The 22327-nt window shown below is 37.4% G+C and overlaps 3 protein-coding genes across 3 annotated transcripts; 1 reads left to right on the top strand and 2 right to left on the bottom strand.

The window, feature by feature from the left end:
• The first annotated feature begins 2760 nt into the window (after nt 1-2760).
• On the top strand, nt 2761-9344 carry LOC118662944 (olfactory receptor 51A7). Its single transcript, XM_036322054.1, has 2 exons — nt 2761-2770; nt 8404-9344. The coding sequence occupies exon 2, from the start codon at nt 8406-8408 to the stop codon at nt 9342-9344; it is 939 nt and encodes a 312-aa protein (XP_036177947.1). The 5' UTR covers nt 2761-2770; nt 8404-8405.
• A 4123-nt stretch (nt 9345-13467) lies between these two features.
• Nucleotides 13468-14409, bottom strand: LOC118662949 (olfactory receptor 51G2). Its single transcript, XM_036322067.1, has one exon. The coding sequence runs from the start codon at nt 14407-14409 to the stop codon at nt 13468-13470; it is 942 nt and encodes a 313-aa protein (XP_036177960.1).
• Nucleotides 14410-19864: 5455 nt separating this feature from the next.
• Nucleotides 19865-20824, bottom strand: LOC118664306 (olfactory receptor 51G1). Its single transcript, XM_036324282.1, has one exon. It carries the CDS (start codon nt 20822-20824, stop codon nt 19865-19867), a length of 960 nt encoding a protein of 319 aa, XP_036180175.1.
• Nucleotides 20825-22327: the final 1503 nt, after the last annotated feature.

The raw sequence follows: 22327 nt of genomic DNA on the forward strand, positions 1-22327 counted from the left end.
CTCTGTGCTCTTCCTCAAACATTGCAATAGGCTTTCCCTCTCAGGACTGTAATTGCTGTTTCCTTGGCTCTAACTGCTCTTTCTCAAAAGTCACATCCTAAGAGAGGCCTTCCCTGACCACCCTAGCTGCCTCAGTCATATGCTATTCCGGTTGTTATTTATTTTAAATAGTTCTTATCTAGTTTTTACCATAAGAAGGCAAATTCCATTGCAGAACTAACTTTGCTTTGTCCCCCTCTGGTATGAGGACTTATTAGTATAAAAACTTTAATATCATACCTCCTAGACCCAAATTTGGATTTTTTGCAACTTGAGCTCTGAAGCTGCTTGCAAGGTATGACTGCTCTTTTGGGCTCCAGAACTACCCACAGGGCCAGCAGTCCCATTGCTCTGATTGTACTGTTTGATAAATTGTACTCCTTGCATTGTTGATAAATCATGCTCCTTGTGCCATTATTGTGTAATCAAAGATAGCTTTATTGTTCTACAGGCCTGGGCTGAAACTAGGACTTGATAAATGTTTAATCATATATCATCCATTGTTCTCACTTCACAACCCCGCTTGCTCAATCACTGAGTCAGCCAAGAATTGCAAGTTCAGTTTCCTTCACCAATCAAAAAACAAACAATGTAAGTTTATGGCCTTGTTTCCCCTAGCAACCCATATCTTTGATCATCACCTCCTTGCAACTTTTGCTTTTATGAGCCCTGCCCAAATCCCTCCATTGTGGAATATATTCTCAGTTCATACTGAAGGCTGCATTTCTGGGTTTATAAATTATTGTCTGAATAAACTTCCTTTAAAATTTTAAATTTTTGTTTATAAACATACATATAGTAAACTCTCAATAATACTTATTAGATAAAATAAATAAGTGAATATCTTTATTAAAACATTATCAGTGTATTTATGGATGTAACAAAACATTTTCATATTTTATTTTTAATATATTTTTATTGATTTCAGAGAGGAAGGGAGAGGGAGAGAGAGATAGAAACATCAATGATGAGAGAGAATCATTGACCCACTGCCTCCTGCATGCCCCCTACTGGGGATTGAGCCCGCAACCTGGGCATGTGCCTGGACAGGGAACCAATCTGTTACCTCATGATTCATAAGTTGATGCTCGAGCCACACCAGCCAGACTATTTTTTGTATTTCGTAAATACAATTTAGAATATTATAAGGTTAGCATTAGTTTAAAATTTTTCTTTATAAAATATTAAAATAATTCAATACAAGTACAATAAATAAATACATAAAATTAAAAATACATTTATCAGGATAACTCAGTAGCCTTCACATATGTCATGTAATTAGTAAGTATATAAGTAAATAAATCACTTCAAAGATAGATAGATAAATAGATAGATAGGATACTTCATCTTATTCCCAGATTCTTAGTTTTGGAGAAGAGAGGAAGAAAATTAGAGTGGATTGAGATAGGATATAGGGAAGTGAGGGAAACAAGGGAAACAAGGGGTGAATATTAACCTTTATTGCATTGTGCTGAATGTTTTATATTTGTTATTTTATTTAATCACTACATGGTACTATTATTCCTGTTTTCCAAATTTGAAAATGAAGCACAGAGAGATTAACTAATTTATTGGGGAAAAAACCCCCACATATTATTATGAACAGACATGTTTTGAACTGATGTCATTGATTTTAGGCTTTTTAATTATGCCATGCTTTCTATCTTGTGTTATTTAATATGTTTAAAAATGGAATAAATCACAAGGAGATTGCATTATAATGGGGGACATATAAATAACTAGTGATTTAATAAGTAATATAAATATGAAGGTAGCCCGAAGCCTTGAACTGTATTACATACCAGTTCCAGTGTTTTACCTTTAGAGCTATTTTAATTAACACCAGTCACTTCAATTTCATTTCTGAAAAAACATTATCAAAGGGGAGATAAATGGCCCATAGAAATTGTTAGTAGCAAAATCCAGCAAGTAGCATGAGCTGTGAAACAGTAAAAGCAAAGGGGCATAATGAATACCTGTTCAGCCAGATCCAGAGGTGAGGAAGATAAGAGATGGCTCTTAACAAGGTGGGGGTGAGGGAGGGGTAGATATTTTTTAAAAGTAGGGAAAAAAGAGAACATTGGCAGTGATTACTGTGTGCAGACATTGTGTTAGATAATTTTAGCAGTCAGTTCCATTTTCAAAATGTTTGCTCTACTTTTTATGTGAACTTGAAAACAGACATTTATCTGGGAGGCCTTACAGCCTTACTGATGCACAGGAAGTAGTAAAATAGAATTGTTTTGAGGATAAGAGATATAGTTGGTAAATCCTTGATCAATCAGAAATATAATAAACATCTTACTAGCAATAGTTATGGCTAAAAATGACCCAATGCATTTCTCAAGAATGGTGTCTTATATAGAAAAATTACTCAGATATTTCTTAAGTAAATTGATTGTCTTGAAAAAAGCCCCAAATTTTTATTACTAATAAGAATTAAAATTCAGGGATACTTTCTCAGATGAATGATATCTTAAACTCTATACATCATTTTATTTCATTCTCAGAGCAACCCTATGAGGCAAGCACTATAATTATCTCAGCTCTGTAAGTTAGAAAAGAAAGCAACAACTGGTAAGAGATAGAACTGGATTCAAACCTAGTTGTGTCTTACTCTCCCGCCGAATGCCACTCTACCGTATACAGCTCCTGTATTACTTCCTTTCCAATTGTATGTGACTCCTTTGGCATAACGAAGTCGCTCCCTTGTTTCTAGTCCAAAGTTCTAATAATTTGAGATCATAATGTCATATTATTTGTCCTCACTTCCCACACTACAGCCCTCTCCTCTGATTTTAGTCTAGTGGATCAGATGGTTATCCATGGTCTGACTTCTGACCCTGGCATGTCTGACTTCCAATCCTCTGGTTAGGCAGATAAAATGCAGCCTTTCACCGGACTAGTTTTCCTATTTCTCTATCTCAGCGTTCTGACTCTATCTAGCATTTTGTCTAACTGTGCATGAATAAATGGATACTTTTTAAGATGAACCATAGATGAGTGAAGTGAATAGTGACAATGGGTGGCCAAAAGGAGACTTGGTGCATTTTAAATGTTAGCAGTTTCTTCCCCAAATTTAAGTTAAACTCTCCTCTTCTCAGGCAAACATAGCTCAAAGAAAAAGTTCCCTCCGTTCCTTCATGCGATAAAAAAAAAAAGTAAGTCCCTCCTATATAAAAACTATGGAGCTTTCAAGCAGTCAGCCTTATTCAGAGTCCTCTCTAAGTCCCGGCTCTTAGAGTACTCATGTTTCACACACACTTCAGGAGACAGGCACATTATATGACAGTATTATGTTAGGGCCCTGCTGAACTTACCATTTCACCACTGAGGGAAACAGAAATGACTGTAGGCTAGAGACTGCTCAGCTTCTGTGCCCAAGACCTTTATTTATAGGTCCCAGACTCCTGGAGCTGTCTTCTGAGCTTTGCACTCATGGGACACCAATTCCCCCAGTTCTGCGGCCCTCTCTAAAGAAGTTATTTCCCTAAGGAATATCCAAGAAATTCACAGCAGAGGGCCTGGTTTAGGACCATGGTTTTAACTCAGATTGTAGAGTCCTGAACAGATCAAGGAGAACCTACCCTGCCCCAGAGATTAGGGAAAGCAGCTGAGCCTACCGAGAAATAATTTCATTCCAAATAAATTGACATTTGAGATTAGGTTCACCATCTTTGCTTCTTTTTATTCCCTTATAATCAATGACAATTTTTCCCCTTTATTATTAAAATATAACTTAATGTATGATGCAGAAATCTGAAGTGACCAGCTCAAATGATTTTTACTTACATATGTAACCAAGTAGCATTCAACGGAGGGAAGTGTTAAAATCTCCAAATCTGATTATGAATGTCTTTTTCTTTTTAGTTCTGTTACTTTTTCTTTGTGTTTTTTGAAACTTTCCTATTACACGTAAAGCATTAAGGTTGCTACGAGTTCTTTTGTTTTTGCAAAATCTCTCCTTTATCTTTGGTAACATGGCTTGCTTTAAATTTGATATGCTCTGATAATAATATGTTTACATTCACCATATATGTTGGTATGTACGGCATATCTTCTGCACACATGACATATCTTTTTACTTTTAACCTGTGTCATTATAGTTCATGTGCAACTTTTATAATCAGCATGCCTTTTAATTCAGTGTGACAAATGCTATATTATAATTGAGGTCTTTAATCAAGTATATTTAATATAATTATTAATACATTTATTTTATGTCCATCATTGTTTTGTTTCTTCATTGTCCCATCTGTTTTATCTTCTTTGTTATAGCTTTGCTCATTTCTTTTGAATCTCAAGCACTTTGCAATGCTGTGTATAAGCAGAGCCTACCCATCGAGACTCTAACTTAAAGGGAAGCAGATATTGGCAGTTGGAAGTCTGGCTGTCTTATAATAAACTGTTAAGTCACAAGAAGACAAGATGGCCAGCAAAAATATCCTCTAGAATGGCCTATTCTGGTTTTTAAGAAGTCATTAGGTTCAGATGCTCTCATATCTCATGGAGAATGTTTAATCTCATTTTTCAGATGATAATTGATTGTCTTATCCAGAGATGAAACCCAGCAATGAGTAGGCATATCCCTGGTCAATGTTGTGAATTTCTGTTCCCTTCTTATTCACAGAGATATGCATCTTGTATAGCCTTGCTATAACTTTTTAAATTATACTTTTGAATTTTATCAAATATCATTGTTTATTATTAATGTATGATCTAACTGCATTATTCAGACAAAACTTTATTTTAAGTAAGATATATATATATATATATATATATATATATATATATATATATATATAATATATTGATTTTAGAGAGGGAGAGGAAGAGATAGAAACATCAATGATGAGAGAAAATCATTAATTGGCTGCCTCATGCACACCCCACACTGGGGATGGAGCCTGCAACCAGGGCATATGGTCTGATTGGGAATTGAACCATGACTTCCTGGTTCATAGGTTGATGCTCAACCACTGAGTCATGCCACTGGGACACACACACACACACACACACATTTAAATTATCATCGAAATATCATATCACTTCATAACCTTCAGTAACTATTATTTAATTTAGATATTGAACCACAATATAGGACTTGTATAATTATAAAGATATAATGAAACCCCGAAGATAGCATTTAAATAGCTTCTAGTGAATGCAATATACAGTATAGAAGGCATGTAATTTTGGGATACTTGGTTGGAAATCCAGCACTAAATGGCAGGACATGTCTATTTCAATGCTTTTCAATGGAATTTGCCAAACATTCAAAGGAATAGATGGAATAATTAGTAAGCCATTCTGTAGTTTGTAAGATGCTTGTATGAATATTTGATACTTGTGTATTATGATTTCCATTTTGTGGCTAATTAAACTGAAGTGAAATAAAGTGGTCTGACCTCAAACTGAAACTAAAATATTTTGCTCTTTTAACTATGTTACATAATCTCTATGAATGCTACATGTCAAGCTTTCTTGATCAATATGATTTCTACCTCTCACTTGAGTAGTTTTCCCATTGCTTTGCATTACACCTCATCTGTAGCTCCAGCTGGGGATTCTGGATACCAAAGAGTTAACACATTCAGCCCAACACTTTCTCTGTAAACTCATTCAGAGATCCCAGGGAGCAGGCTGATTTCTATTTCTCCCGAGGGTCTACAACCCTGAGGGAAAGAGGAAGAGGTACATCTTTATAAGGTGGAAGTCAAAGTTGAGACATATTGAGCATATTGACATATTGAGACATTGAGCATCCAATTTTGGTAAGTGCTAGTAGCTGAAAATCCCTTTGAAAACTTAAACCTATGGCTTTGTCAAACAGTTTACTTCTGAAGAAATGACTATGGGGAGGAAGAGAAAGTGGCATGCGTGTGTGTGTGTGTGTGTGTGTGTGTGTGTGTGTGTGTGTATGTGTGTAAGTGGAGATAGGATTGCATGGCCTGAAGGTTAAAAAGGATTTTATTAACTCTGACAGCAGTAGAGTCCCATTTATTTGATAGTATAACAAATAAAAGTAAGTCTTATTGTCAACTTAAAGAAGAAAAAATCCCTCTTAAGGCAATCTAGGACTTGATGTGGGAATGATTTTTTACGGAATTTTTGTTGAAATAATTAATTAGCACTGCTATTGACTGATTGTCTTAATTATGTTAAATCATTTATAACAGTATATAAAATTACTGTTTTAGATAGATACTGTTTTCTACAGTATTTAACACAAGAGTAAATATCTTCTTGGAGGCCTAAGCAGCTTATCCAAATACAGTGCCAAGCTAAAATTTATACCTAGATGTTTTTGCATCAGACTTGAGGGCTGATTTCTTCAACTTAAGGAATGGAAATTCTAAGAGATCTGGGTGATGTTAGATCTGACAACTAACCTCCTTGGAATACTCTCTCCTTTGTTACCCACTCCATCCACTCTCCTAGATTTTCTCCCATGTTGATGGATTGAGCAAGATGCTCTGAACAATCTTGCTACTCCTCATAATTCTAACTGAAATTTAAATTTTGTGTTTTGTACATTTTCCTGGGTGATATCATCTACTTTCATGAATTCAGATACCAACTTCATGTCAATATTTCTGACCTGACAGCTCTGTAGGGTTATTTCTCCTGAAGTTCAGACTCCATGTCCAAAAGCACACTTTGTGTAATGTCAAGTTTATCACTGAAAATGTTGGTGAGTAGAGTGAGCATAAATATCCCGTGGGTAATATCACAGAAGAAAGGGAGAAGGCACTAAGAGATGACTCTACATGTCTTACACTTTTTTCCACTCACATTCATTCTTTGCATGTTTGCTGAGAAATTATGTTGATGACAGCTATATGAATATAAATAAAATCTTATCTATGCTTTGTAGTATTTGGCAGTCAATATATATGGCGGTGGGGGGGCGGTTGTGTTGGGTAGAGACACATAAAAACAATACATTATAAAACAGTGTAGAAACTACCATAATAAATATGCATGACAGAAATATTCCCTGGAAGAACCAAGTCAATATCCATCTGCCAAAAGTGAAAATAAAATAGAGTAAAAATTAAGTGTTTGTGAAAATGAGAACTTTTTTTATGATTCCTGAGAAAGAAGGGTTAGAATAAAATTTGTTAAATAGGCATTCTGCCAGCTTATATACAAAATGATTTTCATGGTACTTGAAAATCTGCTACCATCCAAAATACACCTTCTCTGGGCTTGGCATTTGATTTGCTGACATGATAAGAGATAAAAAGTCATGACAAACTCCATTTGTAGATGCAGTTCCGTTTACAAGCTAAACGGAACTGTGTAGACAGTACCCCTAAAATATCAAATATCAGTCAAGGTCTTTCCTTTTATGTATTACATTTTTCTTGATTATTCTCTGAAGAATTATAATATACAATTTCAATTCACAATAAAATCAGGGTTTAATTTAATATGTAGGTGTATTGAAAAATTTTACATTATAAAGAGAAATGGAGTTATTTGAATTTCTTTCACTTAGAATTTCTTTTCCTAATTTGCTCAGAGATAAAATATAATTTGCTCAAGAGAGCTAAGATTAACAAGCCCATGATATTATTGTATGGCTTCAACACTTTCCCTTGAGATAATAAAATGATAACCTGAGTGTGGCTCATAGGTGCTTGAGCTAGGAACTATCCATTTCATGAAGGAGTACAAACATGAAGACAATAAGGAAACATAACTCCCAAAGGTGTATCTGTGCTCCTTTTCCCCCACTTCTTTTGGAAAAATATTGTATAATTAATATTAATATTTTTATGTTTGTGCTTTATTGAGCCTAGATTGGTGTTTATACTCATATATAAAATATAGATAATAAATACCTACCTCATAATTGTAAAACTTAGTCTATACATGTACTTTCTAGCATTTAATACTTATTTACCATAGTGTAGGTGTTTTCAAGGATCTCTGATTATTTCCTTAGACTATTATTTTTAAACTTTCTTCCAGGAAGTTAGGGATTTTGTCATGAAACCAAAAGAGAACTACTGAAGATCATGTGGGAAAAGAGAGGGAAAGATTCTAAGTGCCTGTCACTGACTTAATCAAAGTAGCTCTGTTTTTAAACAATTTTCATATTTGGATAAAATATTGGAAAACTACCACCTTAAGATAAATTGTTGTAAGTGAAATTCCCATGTTGGAGAACATAAACATGTTTATAGACTTTTAAGAAATGCTGAAAATTGCATTTTATTAATAGAATGGAAAAATATGTCTCTAAATACAGTACATAAATGAGCTACTTATCCCTACCACACTGAGTTTTATCTAAAAGTGTGACTGTTTTTGTTTATGTGATTTCAGATCTGGATAAAGAGCTCATATTTCCACTCATGTCTATTTTCAATAACTCTGAAGTCCAGCTTTTTCTTTTGATTGGAATCCCAGGGCTGGAACATGCCCACATCTGGATCTCCATCCCCATTTGCCTCATGTACCTGGTTGCCATCATGGGCAACAGCACCATTCTCTTTATCATAAAGACAGAGCCCTCACTTCATGAGCCCATGTATTATTTTCTTGCCATGTTGGCCATCTCTGACCTGGGCCTGTCATTTTCCTCCCTTCCTACCATGCTGAGAATTTTCTTATTTAATGCCATGGAAATTTCACACAATGCCTGCTTTGCTCAAGAATTCTTCATCCATGGATTTACTGTCATGGAATCTTCAGTGCTTCTGGTCATGTCTTTGGATCGTTTTCTTGCCATTAACAATCCCCTGAGATATGTTTCTCTCCTCACTAACAACAGAGTTGCTAAAATGGGACTGATTTTAGCCATCAGGAGCCTTCTCTTAGTTCTTCCATTCCCCTTCACTCTAAGGAGACTAAAATATTGTCAGAAGAATCTCCTTTCTCACTCTTACTGTCTGCATCAGGATACCATGAAGCTGGCTTGCTCTGACAACAAGATCAATGTGATCTATGGCTTCTTTGTTGCTCTCTGTACTATGTTGGACTTGGCATTAATTGTTCTGTCTTACATAATGATCTTAAAGACTGTACTCAGCATTGCATCTCTGGCAGAGAGACTCAAGGCCCTCAATACCTGTGTATCCCACATCTGTGCTGTGCTCATTTTCTATGTACCCATCATCACCCTGGCTGCCATGCACCGCTTTGCCCAACACAAAAGCCCCCTCATTGTAATCCTTATTGCAGATATATTCTTGTTGCTGCCACCCCTAATGAACCCCATAGTTTATTGTGTAAAGACTCGACAAATCCGGGAGAAGGTCTTGGGGAAGTTGTTGACCACATGTAGGAGATAAGAACTTGAATATTGAGGTAATAAATTATCAAACAGTAAGTATTTCTGGGCACTTACTATGCTTTCAGTGCCACAGTGGTCATTATCTCATGGAAAACCGAGGGGAAGTGTGAAAAGCTGTGCTGTACAGAATTTATAATAAAGAATACAATATTAAATAGGAAAGATGAAATAATCAGGTGACATATGATATGATTCACAGAGGTTTAATGAATATTTTAAGAGCAGTTGAAACAAGACATTATGTAATGGAGCAGGTGGGTTTGAGCAGCCCTTAAAGAAGGAGTATAATTTGGAAAGATTGATTATTTTTCAAGTAGCATCTATTAAATTTATAGGTATACAATGCACAGCCACCCCATACTATGAAGGAGAAGTAGACTAGCAGGGAACATAGCAGCTATGAAGGATGTTGGTCTGACTAGAATAGAGAGTATAATTTGGCAAATAATGAGAAAAAATTTTGTAGAGTATGAATAAAGCAGATTTTGGAATACCTAGAAAATCCTGAAATGTCTAAATGTATGAGGTCCTGAACAGACAAGTTCATCTCTACAACAAACACTAACAAGATAAATCAAACTTTAAGAATAGCATATCTGCAAGCACGAGTAACATGGACTGATTTGAGAGAGATGAAGAAGAGAGGTCAACAGAAGACTATTGTAATAATTCCACTAAAGTGGTGATTCTGAGAATGGGCTGAGAGAGGAAGAAGGAAATTATTTAGGGTTTCTGTTGTTGTTTTGCTGTTATAAGACAAACATAATTTATACATAACTCACAAATTCAACTAAGCAACTATGTACAGACATATGTGACTGATTTTTCTGGATATAGAGTTTTAAATAGGAGGCTGGCATGGTGCTTATTTGTCATGACTACAAAAACAGCCTTGTCCTCATTTGCAAGACAATAACGTTTGCGTGTAGGCATGAAAGTAAATACCTATTTTAAACAAGATTTGATCATCAAACTGTGAAGATCATGCATTAGTAAAATTCTCTTTCCCCCATTTATTCCCACTGTAGCTGTTTTAACTCAAATTTAAAACTTCCCCAGGATTAGCCTATCATCCTGAACATTAAGATTAACTCTTAGAAATATCTTTTTAAAGGCAAATATTGCCACACTTGAAACCTTTCAATAGCTATCCAAAAAGTTATGAGATAATGGCAAGGCTCTCTATATGCACAAAGCCTTTCCATCATTCAATATCTGCTCTTCTCACTACCTTATCTGTTAATACTCGGCCTTGTATTTCAACACTATAAAACAAGTACATCACCATGTTACACCTAAAGCTTTTCTTATGGTGTGTTTTATGTCAGAATGCTACTATATTAGTTTTCTATTGTTGCATAATAAATTATTATGAACAATGGTTTAAAACAACTCACATTACAATTCTGTAAGTTAGACATCTGACGTCTTAGTGGGCTAAAATCAGGCTGTTGACAAGCCTGCATTCTTTTCTGGAGGCACTGGACGAGAATCAAGTGCCTTTTCCAGCTCCTAAGGTTACTTATATTTCTTGACTCTTGGCGCACATCCTTCCTGTTCAAAGCCAGTGAAATTACATCTTTCTGTATCTTCCTTCTATAGTCAGGTGTCCCTCTGACCACAGCCAGGAAAGGCTATCTGCTCTTAAGAATTTTTGTAACTATGTTGAATCACCTGAGTAATCCAGGATAATCTACGTATCTCAAAAATCTATACATTTAATTACATGTGCAAAGTATCCTTTTATCAGATAAGGTGATATATTCACAAATTTTAAGGATTAGACACTAAAATCTTTGTAGGGTGGGAGGGTGGGGAGGATTTACTATGCCTAAAACAAAAGCATTTCCTCAACTTTTCTTTCTCCCAATTAGTTTAGTAGGATGTAGCTTAAATATACATCTTCTGTTATTTTGCTAACATCTTCTTGCTCTAAGTATACCAAATTTATATCTAAATTGTGTTTTCTTTCACAGTGTACTGATTTCTACAACATACTTTTTTTTTTTTTTAAAAAAAAAACATTTTTATTGATTTCAGAGAGGAAGGGAGAGGGAGAGACAGAAACAACAATGATGAGAGAGAATTATGGAACGGTTGCCTCCTGCATGCCCCACCTCGGGGATTGAGCCCACAACCCTGGCATGTGCCCTGACTGGGAATCCAACCATGACCTCCTAGTTCATAGGTTGACACTCAACCACTGAGCCATGCTGGTTGGGCACTACAACATAATTTCAACAATCCTTAACCTTTAATTGTTTGAATATTGTTTGCCTTTGTTAAATTATAAATCCCATGATTTATAAATGTCTGTATGTCTTATTTATTTTTACATTGCTTAACACATACTTGGGCAAAGAAGGGCCTGAAAATATGTTTGTCAGTTTGTAAATTCATGAGTAACCATCACTGAATAAAAGTACTGTTCATTTTCTAAGCTCAAAATCTGTTAGCATCTCTATGAACAGTGGATTGAAATATACTATGTCAATCACCTCAGGTTAGAGCACATGATCGCAGCCCTAGGCAGCTCCTTTCCTACTGCTACAATCACACCAAGCCTAAAGCAAAAGCTGTAGTGTTTGCCAAATGTTGCCGTCTGCTTTGTTAAAGGCCAGAAGACTTACCTCCCCTATTACTCCTCTCAACCCAAATTATTCTTACATCAGTGTTCACTACCTCACCTTATTTTCCACATTCAAACTGACACAATTGCTATAGAAGTTTCTCTCTCAACCACTCATCATTTTTTCTGTTCTTTCTTTCTTTCTCTCTCTCTCTCTCAACCATTTACCATTGTTCCTGTTCTTTCCATCTCTTCTGCAAGAATAATTATCTTAAATCATAATCTTATGCAAGAACTTTTTATGGCCTCCTAATTTGGCTTCTTGCACCAATCTCACCCTCCACTCATTCTACCATGGTACTGGTTATGACGATTTGTTTTCTGGATGACTATAATGGCTTCCTATTTACACTTCCTTATCAATTCTTCCCTAATTAATTTTCTATATTATAGACAGAGTGAATCTCTTAAAATGTAAATGTGTTTGTTTTTTACTTTCCTAGCTAACTAGTTCATTGATTTCCCATTCCCCTAAAAGTATAGTTTCTACTCTTTTTAAGAAATAAACTACCCATGACACTCACGTAAGTATTCCATTTTATTCTATTTTCTTTTTTTAAGTAACCTAGGATCTTCTGCATGATATACCCATCATTGCAGAAACAGACAGGATAAGTTAAATGTCAAATGTGCTAGATAGTCTTGAAGAGGCCAATCTCATGTGAGAACTGGCTCTATATAAACCTCATAGAGAAAGATTTTGCCTTTGGCTCTTTGCCATGCCCTTTCTTGATCCTGCACTAAAACTGTGCAGGAACATGACATCCTCATACTTCCCTTTAGCTGTTCAAAGCTTTTCTTGATAGCATCTTATCCAGGCCTGCTTTCCTCAGAGATGCCTCAAGTCAAAATTACAAATATTGTATTGACATATATTACTCTCTCTCTCTCTCTCTCTCTCTCTCTCTCTCTCTCTCTCTCTCTCTATATATATATATATATATATATATATATATATATATATATTTCAAACCTGGGCAATGTGGAGGTACGCTTGTAATGCAGAGATAAGAGGGCATAAGAAATTGTCTCTTTATGGTTCATTGACTCCTGATCATTCTGATATGGTCAGTGCCTCAACCTGTTTCCAGCTAGCCCTTCACCCCCACCCATGTTCTCTACTCTCTTCTGACATGTGAGAAAACAGCGACAACAAAAAACAACTTCAGATATTTCCCTGAATGCATTTCTTCTCGCACACCTTTGCTTCAGCTTTGCACATGCTGTTCCTTCAGACTGGACTGTAACTTCCCACTTTGACTTCCCAAGTCTTATATGTCCTTTAAGGCTCCCAAGACAAGGAAACCTTTCTTGACACTCTCTTCCCCCTGCTTCTATATCAATTTCTTTTTACTATGAGTAATATAATCCTATGTATATATTTGTTTAGTAAATAAGTAAAAGCCTCCTTCATTTTATGCACATTAGATATTACAAAGATAGAGAAGTAAGGATACGTTTAAGGAAATAATGCCTCTAAGACTAGACCCAGCTAGTAACAAAAGACATGGGTCACACGATCTCGGATCTGTTTGGTCTTCACACTGTAGATGATGGGGTTCATCAGAGGAGGGAACAGAAGATACACAAAGCCCATGATCACTTGGACCAGATGAGGTGCCTGCTTCCCAAAGCGGTGGATGATGGACAAGCCAATCATGGGAGTGTAGAAGAGGAGCACAGCACAGATGTGGGAAACACAGGTGTTAAGAGCTTTGAGTCTCTCAGCCTTGGATGCAATGGACAGCACGGTACGCAGAATCAGGGCATAGGAGAAGAGAATGAGCAGTGAGTCTATACCCACTGTGGACACAATGACAAACATGCCATAGATGCTGTTGTCTTTGATGTCGGCACAGGCCAATTTCATCACCTCTTGGTGGAGACAATAGGAATGTGAGAGGACAAGGGAGCCACAATAAGGGAATCTTTTGAGCATAAAAGGCAATGGGAAAATGAGTGCTACACTGCGGCCCAGGGAAGCCAGGCCAATTCTGCCAATGACTGTGTTGGTGAGAATGGAAGCATAGTGCAAGGGGCGACAGATGGCCACAAAGCGGTCAAAGGCCATAGACAGTAGCACAGAGGACTCCAGGAAGGACAAACAGTGAATGAAAAAGAGTTGAGCAAAACAAGCATCCTGACTGATATCACGTACCCCAATCAAAAAGATGCCAAGCACTGTAGGGAGTGTGCAAAGAGACAGACCCAGGTCAGTCAGAGCCAGCATGGACAGGAAGAGGTACATTGGCTCATGGAGTGAGGGCTCTGTTTTAATGATAAAAACAATTGTGCAGTTGCCCAGGATGGAAGCCAGGTATATGAAGCATAATGGGATGGAGATCCAGATGTGCATGTGCTCCAGCCCAGGAATGCCACTCAGCAAGAAGGTGGAGGAAATGCGGCTGCCATTTGCCAGGGATCCCAATGTCATTGTGTGCAGAGGGAAGTGGTGTTGGATTCCCTCTCAATTTCTGAAATGAGTTGAGAAAAACCTAGTGACTGTGCCTGGAAACAAATTTAAAAAGAAAAAAAAATATTAGAACTGTACAGCTCTTCCAAAGAACCATTTCCTTCTGGACCATGTTTCCTTCTCAACATTTTTATAGAAAAATTATTTTCTTTGAAGTCTTTTCTCCCTGCTCCTTCTGGTTAAGAGGTTTGAACATCTTTATTATTCCCATTAGTTATACTTAACTTTGCCTACGCTTTATGAGAAGGCCTTTAATTAATTTTTTCTCACATGTATATTTTCTGCCAAGACTTTCACTAACATTCCACATTTTTTTTAACTTCTCTTCCTTTCCCTTATCTTACCTTACTTCCTTTGCTATTTACTTTTTCCTACCTTCCTCTCTCCCCCTCTTTTTCTTTGTTTTCTTCCTTTCTTTCTCAGCCACATATAATTGTTAACCTTAGAGACAAATTCTTCACTCACCCTTTTCTCTGGTCTTCCTGCTACAGAAGCCTAGCTTAACCCAGATAGAGCATAAATGCTACTCAGCTCACAGAATTCCAGAGAGAACTGGAGAGTATGTGAATGGCTGTATGTATAGTTATTCTTGATGGCTGGAGGAAGAAATCAAAGCTCTGATCCTCACATCAATCAGTAAGTGGCATTTCCTAGGAGTCTAGGAATCACCTGATGTGAACGTAAGTGGGAGGAGAGACTGAAACACCATCAACCATGGGCACACCGCCAATCAAAAAGCAGAGTCCACAGAACAAAAGGCAATGATGCTGGTAGGGCTCATTTTTTTACACATGAAGAAAAAGGTCTCCGAAGGAGACAGCCACTAGACAGAGGCCGTATACTGATTTAAGTCTCCTGACTTCCAGAGGAGTGATCATTTCACTCCCAATTAATAATCCCACTATAATATGAGCTCAAAGTGAGCAGGGGCTTTGCTTTGTTTACTTCTTTAAAGACAGTGCTTAGAATGCGCCCTGGTCTGCATATATGCTTAGCAATTTTTTAAAATGCATGAATAAGAGCCAAATTTTATTTAATTAGCTGTTGCCAATTTGGCCCATGTTTTAATATACTTAAAATAATTCTGTGAATAAAGTTCTATTAATATTAAAAATTATAGATGAGGAAACAGAGGCCTAGAAAAACATAATATTTACAAGATCAAAGACATAGTAAATGGCCAAAATGAAATTTGAACCGAGATCTAATTTTTCTTTAGATTCCAGTCTCAAACACAATTACACTTTCTTCTCACACTGATGACATTTCACTGTCATCCAAGTAGAAATTAAAAAAATCAAGGGCTTAGTAGGGACAGTTAAACTACATAGTGGTTAACAATCTAACTCCTAAATCCTGAGGCAGAAGAAATTTTTGGCATGCAAATGAAGTAGAGTGGTGAGAAAGAACTATAATATCTGATGAACATTCACTATTTATCAGACACTGTACTAGGAACATTGCAAAAGAAATAGCATGAGACCTTAGTAAAACCTTTCAAGTTAATATTATTACCTCAATTTGCAAATGAGGAGAGAGAGCCTTAGAAAATTTGATGATGTGCCTAAAATCATTCAGCCAATCAGTGGCAGAGCTGGAATCCAAACTTTAATCTCTAGAGCTCCAAGGCACATTCTGAAAATTTGGAAACATTTAGGTTAACAAATGCAAACAGTGAAGAGATTTGAGAAAGCTGTTGTCTTCTTTCTGAGCTAGTTCTAAAATGAGACCTGGGATTCCATGAAGTCAGCAATCTCTGACTATAGCGGTCTCCACCTTGGGCAGGTACCCACTATAGCCTTTCTTGTGCCTCAAAGTCTTCTCTCCTTTCTCCAGAGCTCTGGCTGAGCCTTCTTGGACCTCTTCTTGGTTCCACAACTCAGCATCAAGTACCTGCCTACTATCTTGACTCTTCACACACCACATCTGCATCCAGATTCCAGGCCTTACAAGGGGAAGAAAGAAGGCTAAAACTAGAGACTCTGGTTCTAGGGATATGAAGAGACGGGAGGGTGAATGCTTACATCCCTCATTTTTATGTAACTAGCTGAGGTCCCTATTGAGAACCTTTTAAGGATCTTTAATCAATTCCCTACTCTGTTTGTCTCCCTCAACTTCATTATCTCAGACCTTGGGGATAGAAGAAAGGGAGGAGAAGAGAATAATCATGTGAAATGTCTAGAAGGGGGGCCCAAAGGATGCTATGTACTTGTAGCTACAGCTGAAGGATCTGGTAAAAGTTTTAGTAGCTGAAAGATCTGGTAAAAGTTTTAAACAACCTCCACCAGAGTTTGTTGAAGCAGAGTGGGTGCTATTGATAGTTTTTTCTGTTTGATGTATCATAACTGAATAGTTTATGCACATTGGATGTAACAGTGTGCATGCTGGGTATATATAACCATATGCAACATTTAAAAGAGCTTTTTAATTAATGCTTTTCCTATCACCAAAGAGAAAGCAAGAAGTCAGTCCAAATTTTTGGAAATCTTAACCCCTGTGTTTCTAATTGGAGAAATTAATCCATTCTCATAACTTGTGGGCAACATAAACCCTTGGGAAGGATAGTAAATCAAAATGAAGATTTACATGTTAAAACAGAGATATGAAGAGTTAATCACCTATTTTTGGACTCTGAAACCTGATGGAAAGACATCATGGAGGGAGGATTTAAGGGCCATTTTAGTGTTTTCATTTCCCAGGTTATTAGTATCCAGCTTATTGGATCCCTTTTGGGATTATAAAGGTATAACTAGTAAGGGATGCCCTAGAATTCCCAATCCAACTGTAAGAGATTATTCCAATTCATTGGTTTAACTGGGTCCTTTGGACTGCGTTGGGCATCCTCTTCTGGCCACATTCCATTAATCTCTGGTTGAGCATGTATATATACACATTTGAGTGTTATGAGGCAGTATTATTCAAGTCATAGTACCCAGATAAGCAGGATCAGAACCTGGGATGCTTGTTAGCATGGAGGTCTCTGGAACCTCATCCTTACAAAATCAGAAACTGACATTTGTGACAACCACAAAAGTTTAGGAATTTCATGTATCTTTTTATTATTTATTTATTTATTTATTTTTAAGTTTTGGTGCATTTATTTATTTTTTACTTTAAATTCTTTATTGTTTAAAATATTTCATGAGTCTCCTTTTCCCCCCATTGACCTCTTCCCGGCCACCCCCACCCCCCAGCACAAGCCCTCACCACCCTACTGTCTGTGTCCATTGGTTATGCTCATATGCATGCATACAAGTCCTTTGGTTGATCTCTTACCCCCTCACCCTCCACCTTCCCTCGTATCCTTTCATTAATGATTTGTTTTCAACTCTGATTTCAGAATTTTCTATTTCCTCTATAATTAAAAATTTATCTTCAGTTTTATCCTGGAATTCATTCCAAAGTACAGTTACCTCTTATATTAGATTTTTAAAATATTAGATTGATAGCACTACAGTTACAAAATACCACAGAATGGGTGGCTTTAACAACAGAAATTTATTTTCTTGAATTTCTGTAGGCTGGAAGTCCAAGATCAAGATGTTGGCAGGTTTCTTCTGAGGCTTTTCTCCTTTGCTTGCAGGGGCCACCTTCTCACTGTGTCCTTACCTGGTCTTTCCTCTATGCATCAGTACCACTGGTGTCTCTCTCTTCAAAAAAAAAAAAATATATATATATATATATACATATATATATATATATAGATAGATAGGTAGATAGATAGATAGATATATTTTTTTCATTGATTTCAGAGAGGGAGAGGCAGAGGGAGGGAGAGAGAGAGAGAGAGAGAGAGACAGCGAGCATGAGAGAGAGTTAGAAGCGTTAATGATTAGAGAGAATCATTGACTGGCTGCCTCCTGCACACCTACCAATGGGGATTGAGCCCACAACCCAGTCATGTGTCCTGACTGGGAATAGATCTGTGATCTTTGGTTCATAGGTCAACACTCAACCACTGAGCAATGCTGGTTGGGCTCTTCTTCTTATAAGGACACCAGACATAATGGATTTGGGCCCACCCTAATGGCCTCATTTTCACTTAATTACCTTTTTAAAGACCTTACCTCCAAAAACATTTAGAAGTATTAAGGGTTGGAACTTCAACCCATTTTCATGGAAGAATGTAATTCAGCTCATAACATCTGTCTATGTATACTGGTATATCCTATCAGTTTTTATATATTTAGAAAATGTTTTATAAATAATACTCCTCCTACTCACAAGTAATATTTATTTACAGCTTATGAGTCCAAGCACTGACAAGAGATAGGTAGTATTAGATGTGTTCTGGCAGAAATTTTTTTTAAATCTCAGCTGTTATGAAAAGAAAGAAATATAGAGACAAAGAGAGAGAGAGACGTAAAGATAGAGAGAGAGAGAGAGAGAGAGAGAGAGAGAGAGAGAGAGAGAGAGAGAGAGAGAGAGACTGGATTAATCTTTCAACAGCATTGATTAGAAGGGACATAGAATCTGATCCTATTTATGGAAGACAATTCTATCTGCTTTAAATCTTAGCTATGAAGCTTCAGTAAGGGAAAAACAGGATATGATGTGGGAAAGATAAAGCCCATGTCTTCTAGCCAAGAAAACAGTGGAGAAAAGAAACAAGGTTGGAAGAGAAAAGATGTAAGGGAATATCTCATACACAAAGACGGTTCCTTGAGAGGAGACAGAACTAGGAGGGAATGAAAATGAGCCACAGTCTAATCCAATGAAAATACTATTGGATTAGGCTGAAAGAATTGAAGCTAAAATTACTGTGTGTGTTTTTATTTCAGCATTGTGTTCTTTTTGTTGTTATTGCAAATTTTCCATAATCATTAATTGGTAGAATTTTATGAGGAAGACAGATGATTTAGAAAAAAATAGTTAACATCTCCTCCACCCACACCCCCCCCCCCCGCCCACACACACACACATCCTAGCTGTAGTGTGAGTAAAATTGTTCCCATCTACATTTACCTGGTGCCTGCAGTATATAGTTCTCAAGAATGTTCCATGCTATTTTACATCTGTTTTCCTCTTTATTTCTATTACTGCAATAAAGAAGTCTCAGTTGTACATGTGGGGAAACTAGAATTTGGAAAGTCTAAACAGCAGAGAGTCTAAATATTTGTTGAGATTTGATATGTGTTAGGCAGCATTAGAAATTTGCATGAATTATCTCCTTTAATCTTAAAAATATCACTACATGAAAGGTATTGCAATTATTGCCATATTTATTTTGCATTTGAGGAAACCAAAGGAACAGAGAGGAAGGTAATTTTTTTAAGGTTGCACATGCATTACTTTGTATTGTTAATTAGCTTTATTCTTGATAATTGGAGTTCGTTATTTTGCCACGACATAGCTAAAACCAAAAATACTTATGAGCTATATGCCACAAACTTTGTCCCTTTACCCTAACCTAACCCTACTGAAAACACCTAAGGGATTTTATGAACTCAAACTTCTTAGCGATGCGTTGGCGGATTTGCTTAGTCTTGATGCTGTAGACAATGGGGTTCATGAGAGGTGGTACCAGCAGATACACATAAGACATGAGGAGGTGAACCATGTGGGGCAGATGTTCACCAAAGCGGTGCACAAGAGACAAGCCAATCATGGGGATGTAGAAGAGTAGCACTGCACACATATGGGAGACACAGGTGTTGAGAGCCCGAAGTCGCTCCAGGCGGGAGGCAATGCTTAGTACAGTACGGAGGATAAGGGCATAGGAGAGGAAGATAAGCAGCGAGTCTATACCCACGGTGCAGGCCACAACAAAGAGCCCATAGATGTGATTGACAATGATGCTAGAGCAGGCCAGTTTCATGATCTCTAGGTGCAGACAATAGGCATGGGCCAGCACATGGGAGCGGCAGTACTGGAAGCGCTTCAGGAGGAATGGCAGGGGGAGGATGAGTAAGGCGCTTCTAAGCACCGAGATCAGCCCCATCTTGACAATTCGAGCAGGTGTCAAGACTGTGGAGTAACGCAAGGGGTTGCAGATGGCCACATAGCGGTCAATGGACATGGACAATAGAACTGAAGACTCCACTAAAGACAAGGTATGAATGAAGAACAGCTGAGTGAAGCAGGCAGGAATACCAATCTCTCTGGCATCAAACCAGAAGATGCCCAGCACAGTGGGCAGTGTAGAAAAGCAAAGGCCCAAGTCTGTGAGAGCCAGCATGGCCAAGAAATAGTACATGGGTTCATGAAGAGTGACATCAGTGCGGATGACATGGAGGATGGTAAGGTTTCCTGTAATAACTGTCAAATAGATGAAGCAGAAGGGAATAGAGATCCAGCCATGGAGATCTTCCAGACCTTGGAAGCCTGTCAGGAAGAAAGTGGCTTTTTGGAGGCTGCTATTATAAAGGATTATCATGGCTTTGCAATCTTGGATTCATTGATCTGCAATCAGAATGAGATTCCTGGAGAGTGACAGGGCCCAGAGAGTCAGGGTCTGCAAATGAAATGGGAAATAATTGGGGGACCTGATCTATTAGCCTTTTCTGGGGGGCCTAGGAAGGGGACTTTCTGGAGGGCTTTTTAAAAATATATTTAGTTGGCATAGTGCTCTCCAGTGGAATATAATGAACAACATAAACTGATAAACCTAAACAGATCCAGAGACAGAGAAGCATTGATCAGACCATCAAACCTCAGAGGGAAGGCAGGGGAGGGTGGGGGTAAGGGGGAGAGATCAACTAAAGGACTGGTATGCATGCATATAAGCCTAACCAATGGACACAGACACTAATGAGGTGAGGGCATGAGTGGGGGAGGTGGGGGGACAATGGGGGGGGGATAATGACACATATGTAACACCTTAATCAATAAAAAATATATATATTTACTTTTCAGAACAATTTTCAATTCACAGAAAATTGAGAAATAGCACAGTGAGTTCCCATATACCCTGAACCCAGTCTCTTTAATTATTAACATCTACATTAGTATGGTATATTTGTTAAAATTATTGAACCAATATTGTTATTAACTAAAGTCCCTCTTTATTCAGATTCTATAGCTCATGGGCACCACGTGGCTTACCTTAAGGTGGTATGTTCACCAGTGTTGGACTCTTAGTGGTTCAGTGAAGTAATCTCAGATGAAACTTTTTTCATGTCTTCCTCCCTGAAAAAAGAATCTCCAATTCAATCAGTAGAGCATTCAGAATCTGTCTCACATATGTGGGGAACTGGTACTACACACAGTTTTTCATAATTGATCAGGTGCATATCATGTGCCTTCAAGATGTATTTATATTTTAGCTGGAGATTGTGTTTTATTCCACAATGCCTGGCCTGCAGGGAGTGCAAAGAAAGTACTGAGTAAATGTTTGCTGAACTCCCTGAACTTGTGACTTGTGACCAGAGCGATGCCTTTCTTGAATGTACATGAAAGCCTCTGGTGGCTCAGGAGGGAGGTGGTGATGAGCAAATCTGAAGTCTGGGACTAAGAAATGCCTGGGAAGAAACGGGGTTTCTGGGAAAAAATTCTAGAAAAGGGTACTTTGGGGCTTAGTTCTGATTGGTATCAGCAGATATACATGTCCTCAACATGAGAGCGGTTAAGCTGGGGCTAGATGTAGACATGGGCATAGTATGCACCGGATCTGGAACAGAAATATCTAAGAGAAACCTAAAATACACAGGGAAAGCCTCTAATCTTTAGTTTATAATGAGGAAATGAAATCTTCAGGGTCTCAGAGTGAGCTATGCCTTTGGGACTTGGATCAATAAGACACACAAGTATTGGTCTGTCCCTGTTACTCACCAGGACATTCCTTTCCTCCTGCTTTGGAACTTTTATTCAACTGCATTTATTGCAAGCCATACCATAATACGTCTATAAAAAGAAATATGGTGTGACTAGTATATTTTCA

This window comes from Myotis myotis, unplaced genomic scaffold (assembly GCF_014108235.1).
Source record: "Myotis myotis isolate mMyoMyo1 unplaced genomic scaffold, mMyoMyo1.p scaffold_m19_p_10, whole genome shotgun sequence".
NCBI classification, from domain to species: Eukaryota; Metazoa; Chordata; class Mammalia; order Chiroptera; family Vespertilionidae; genus Myotis; species Myotis myotis.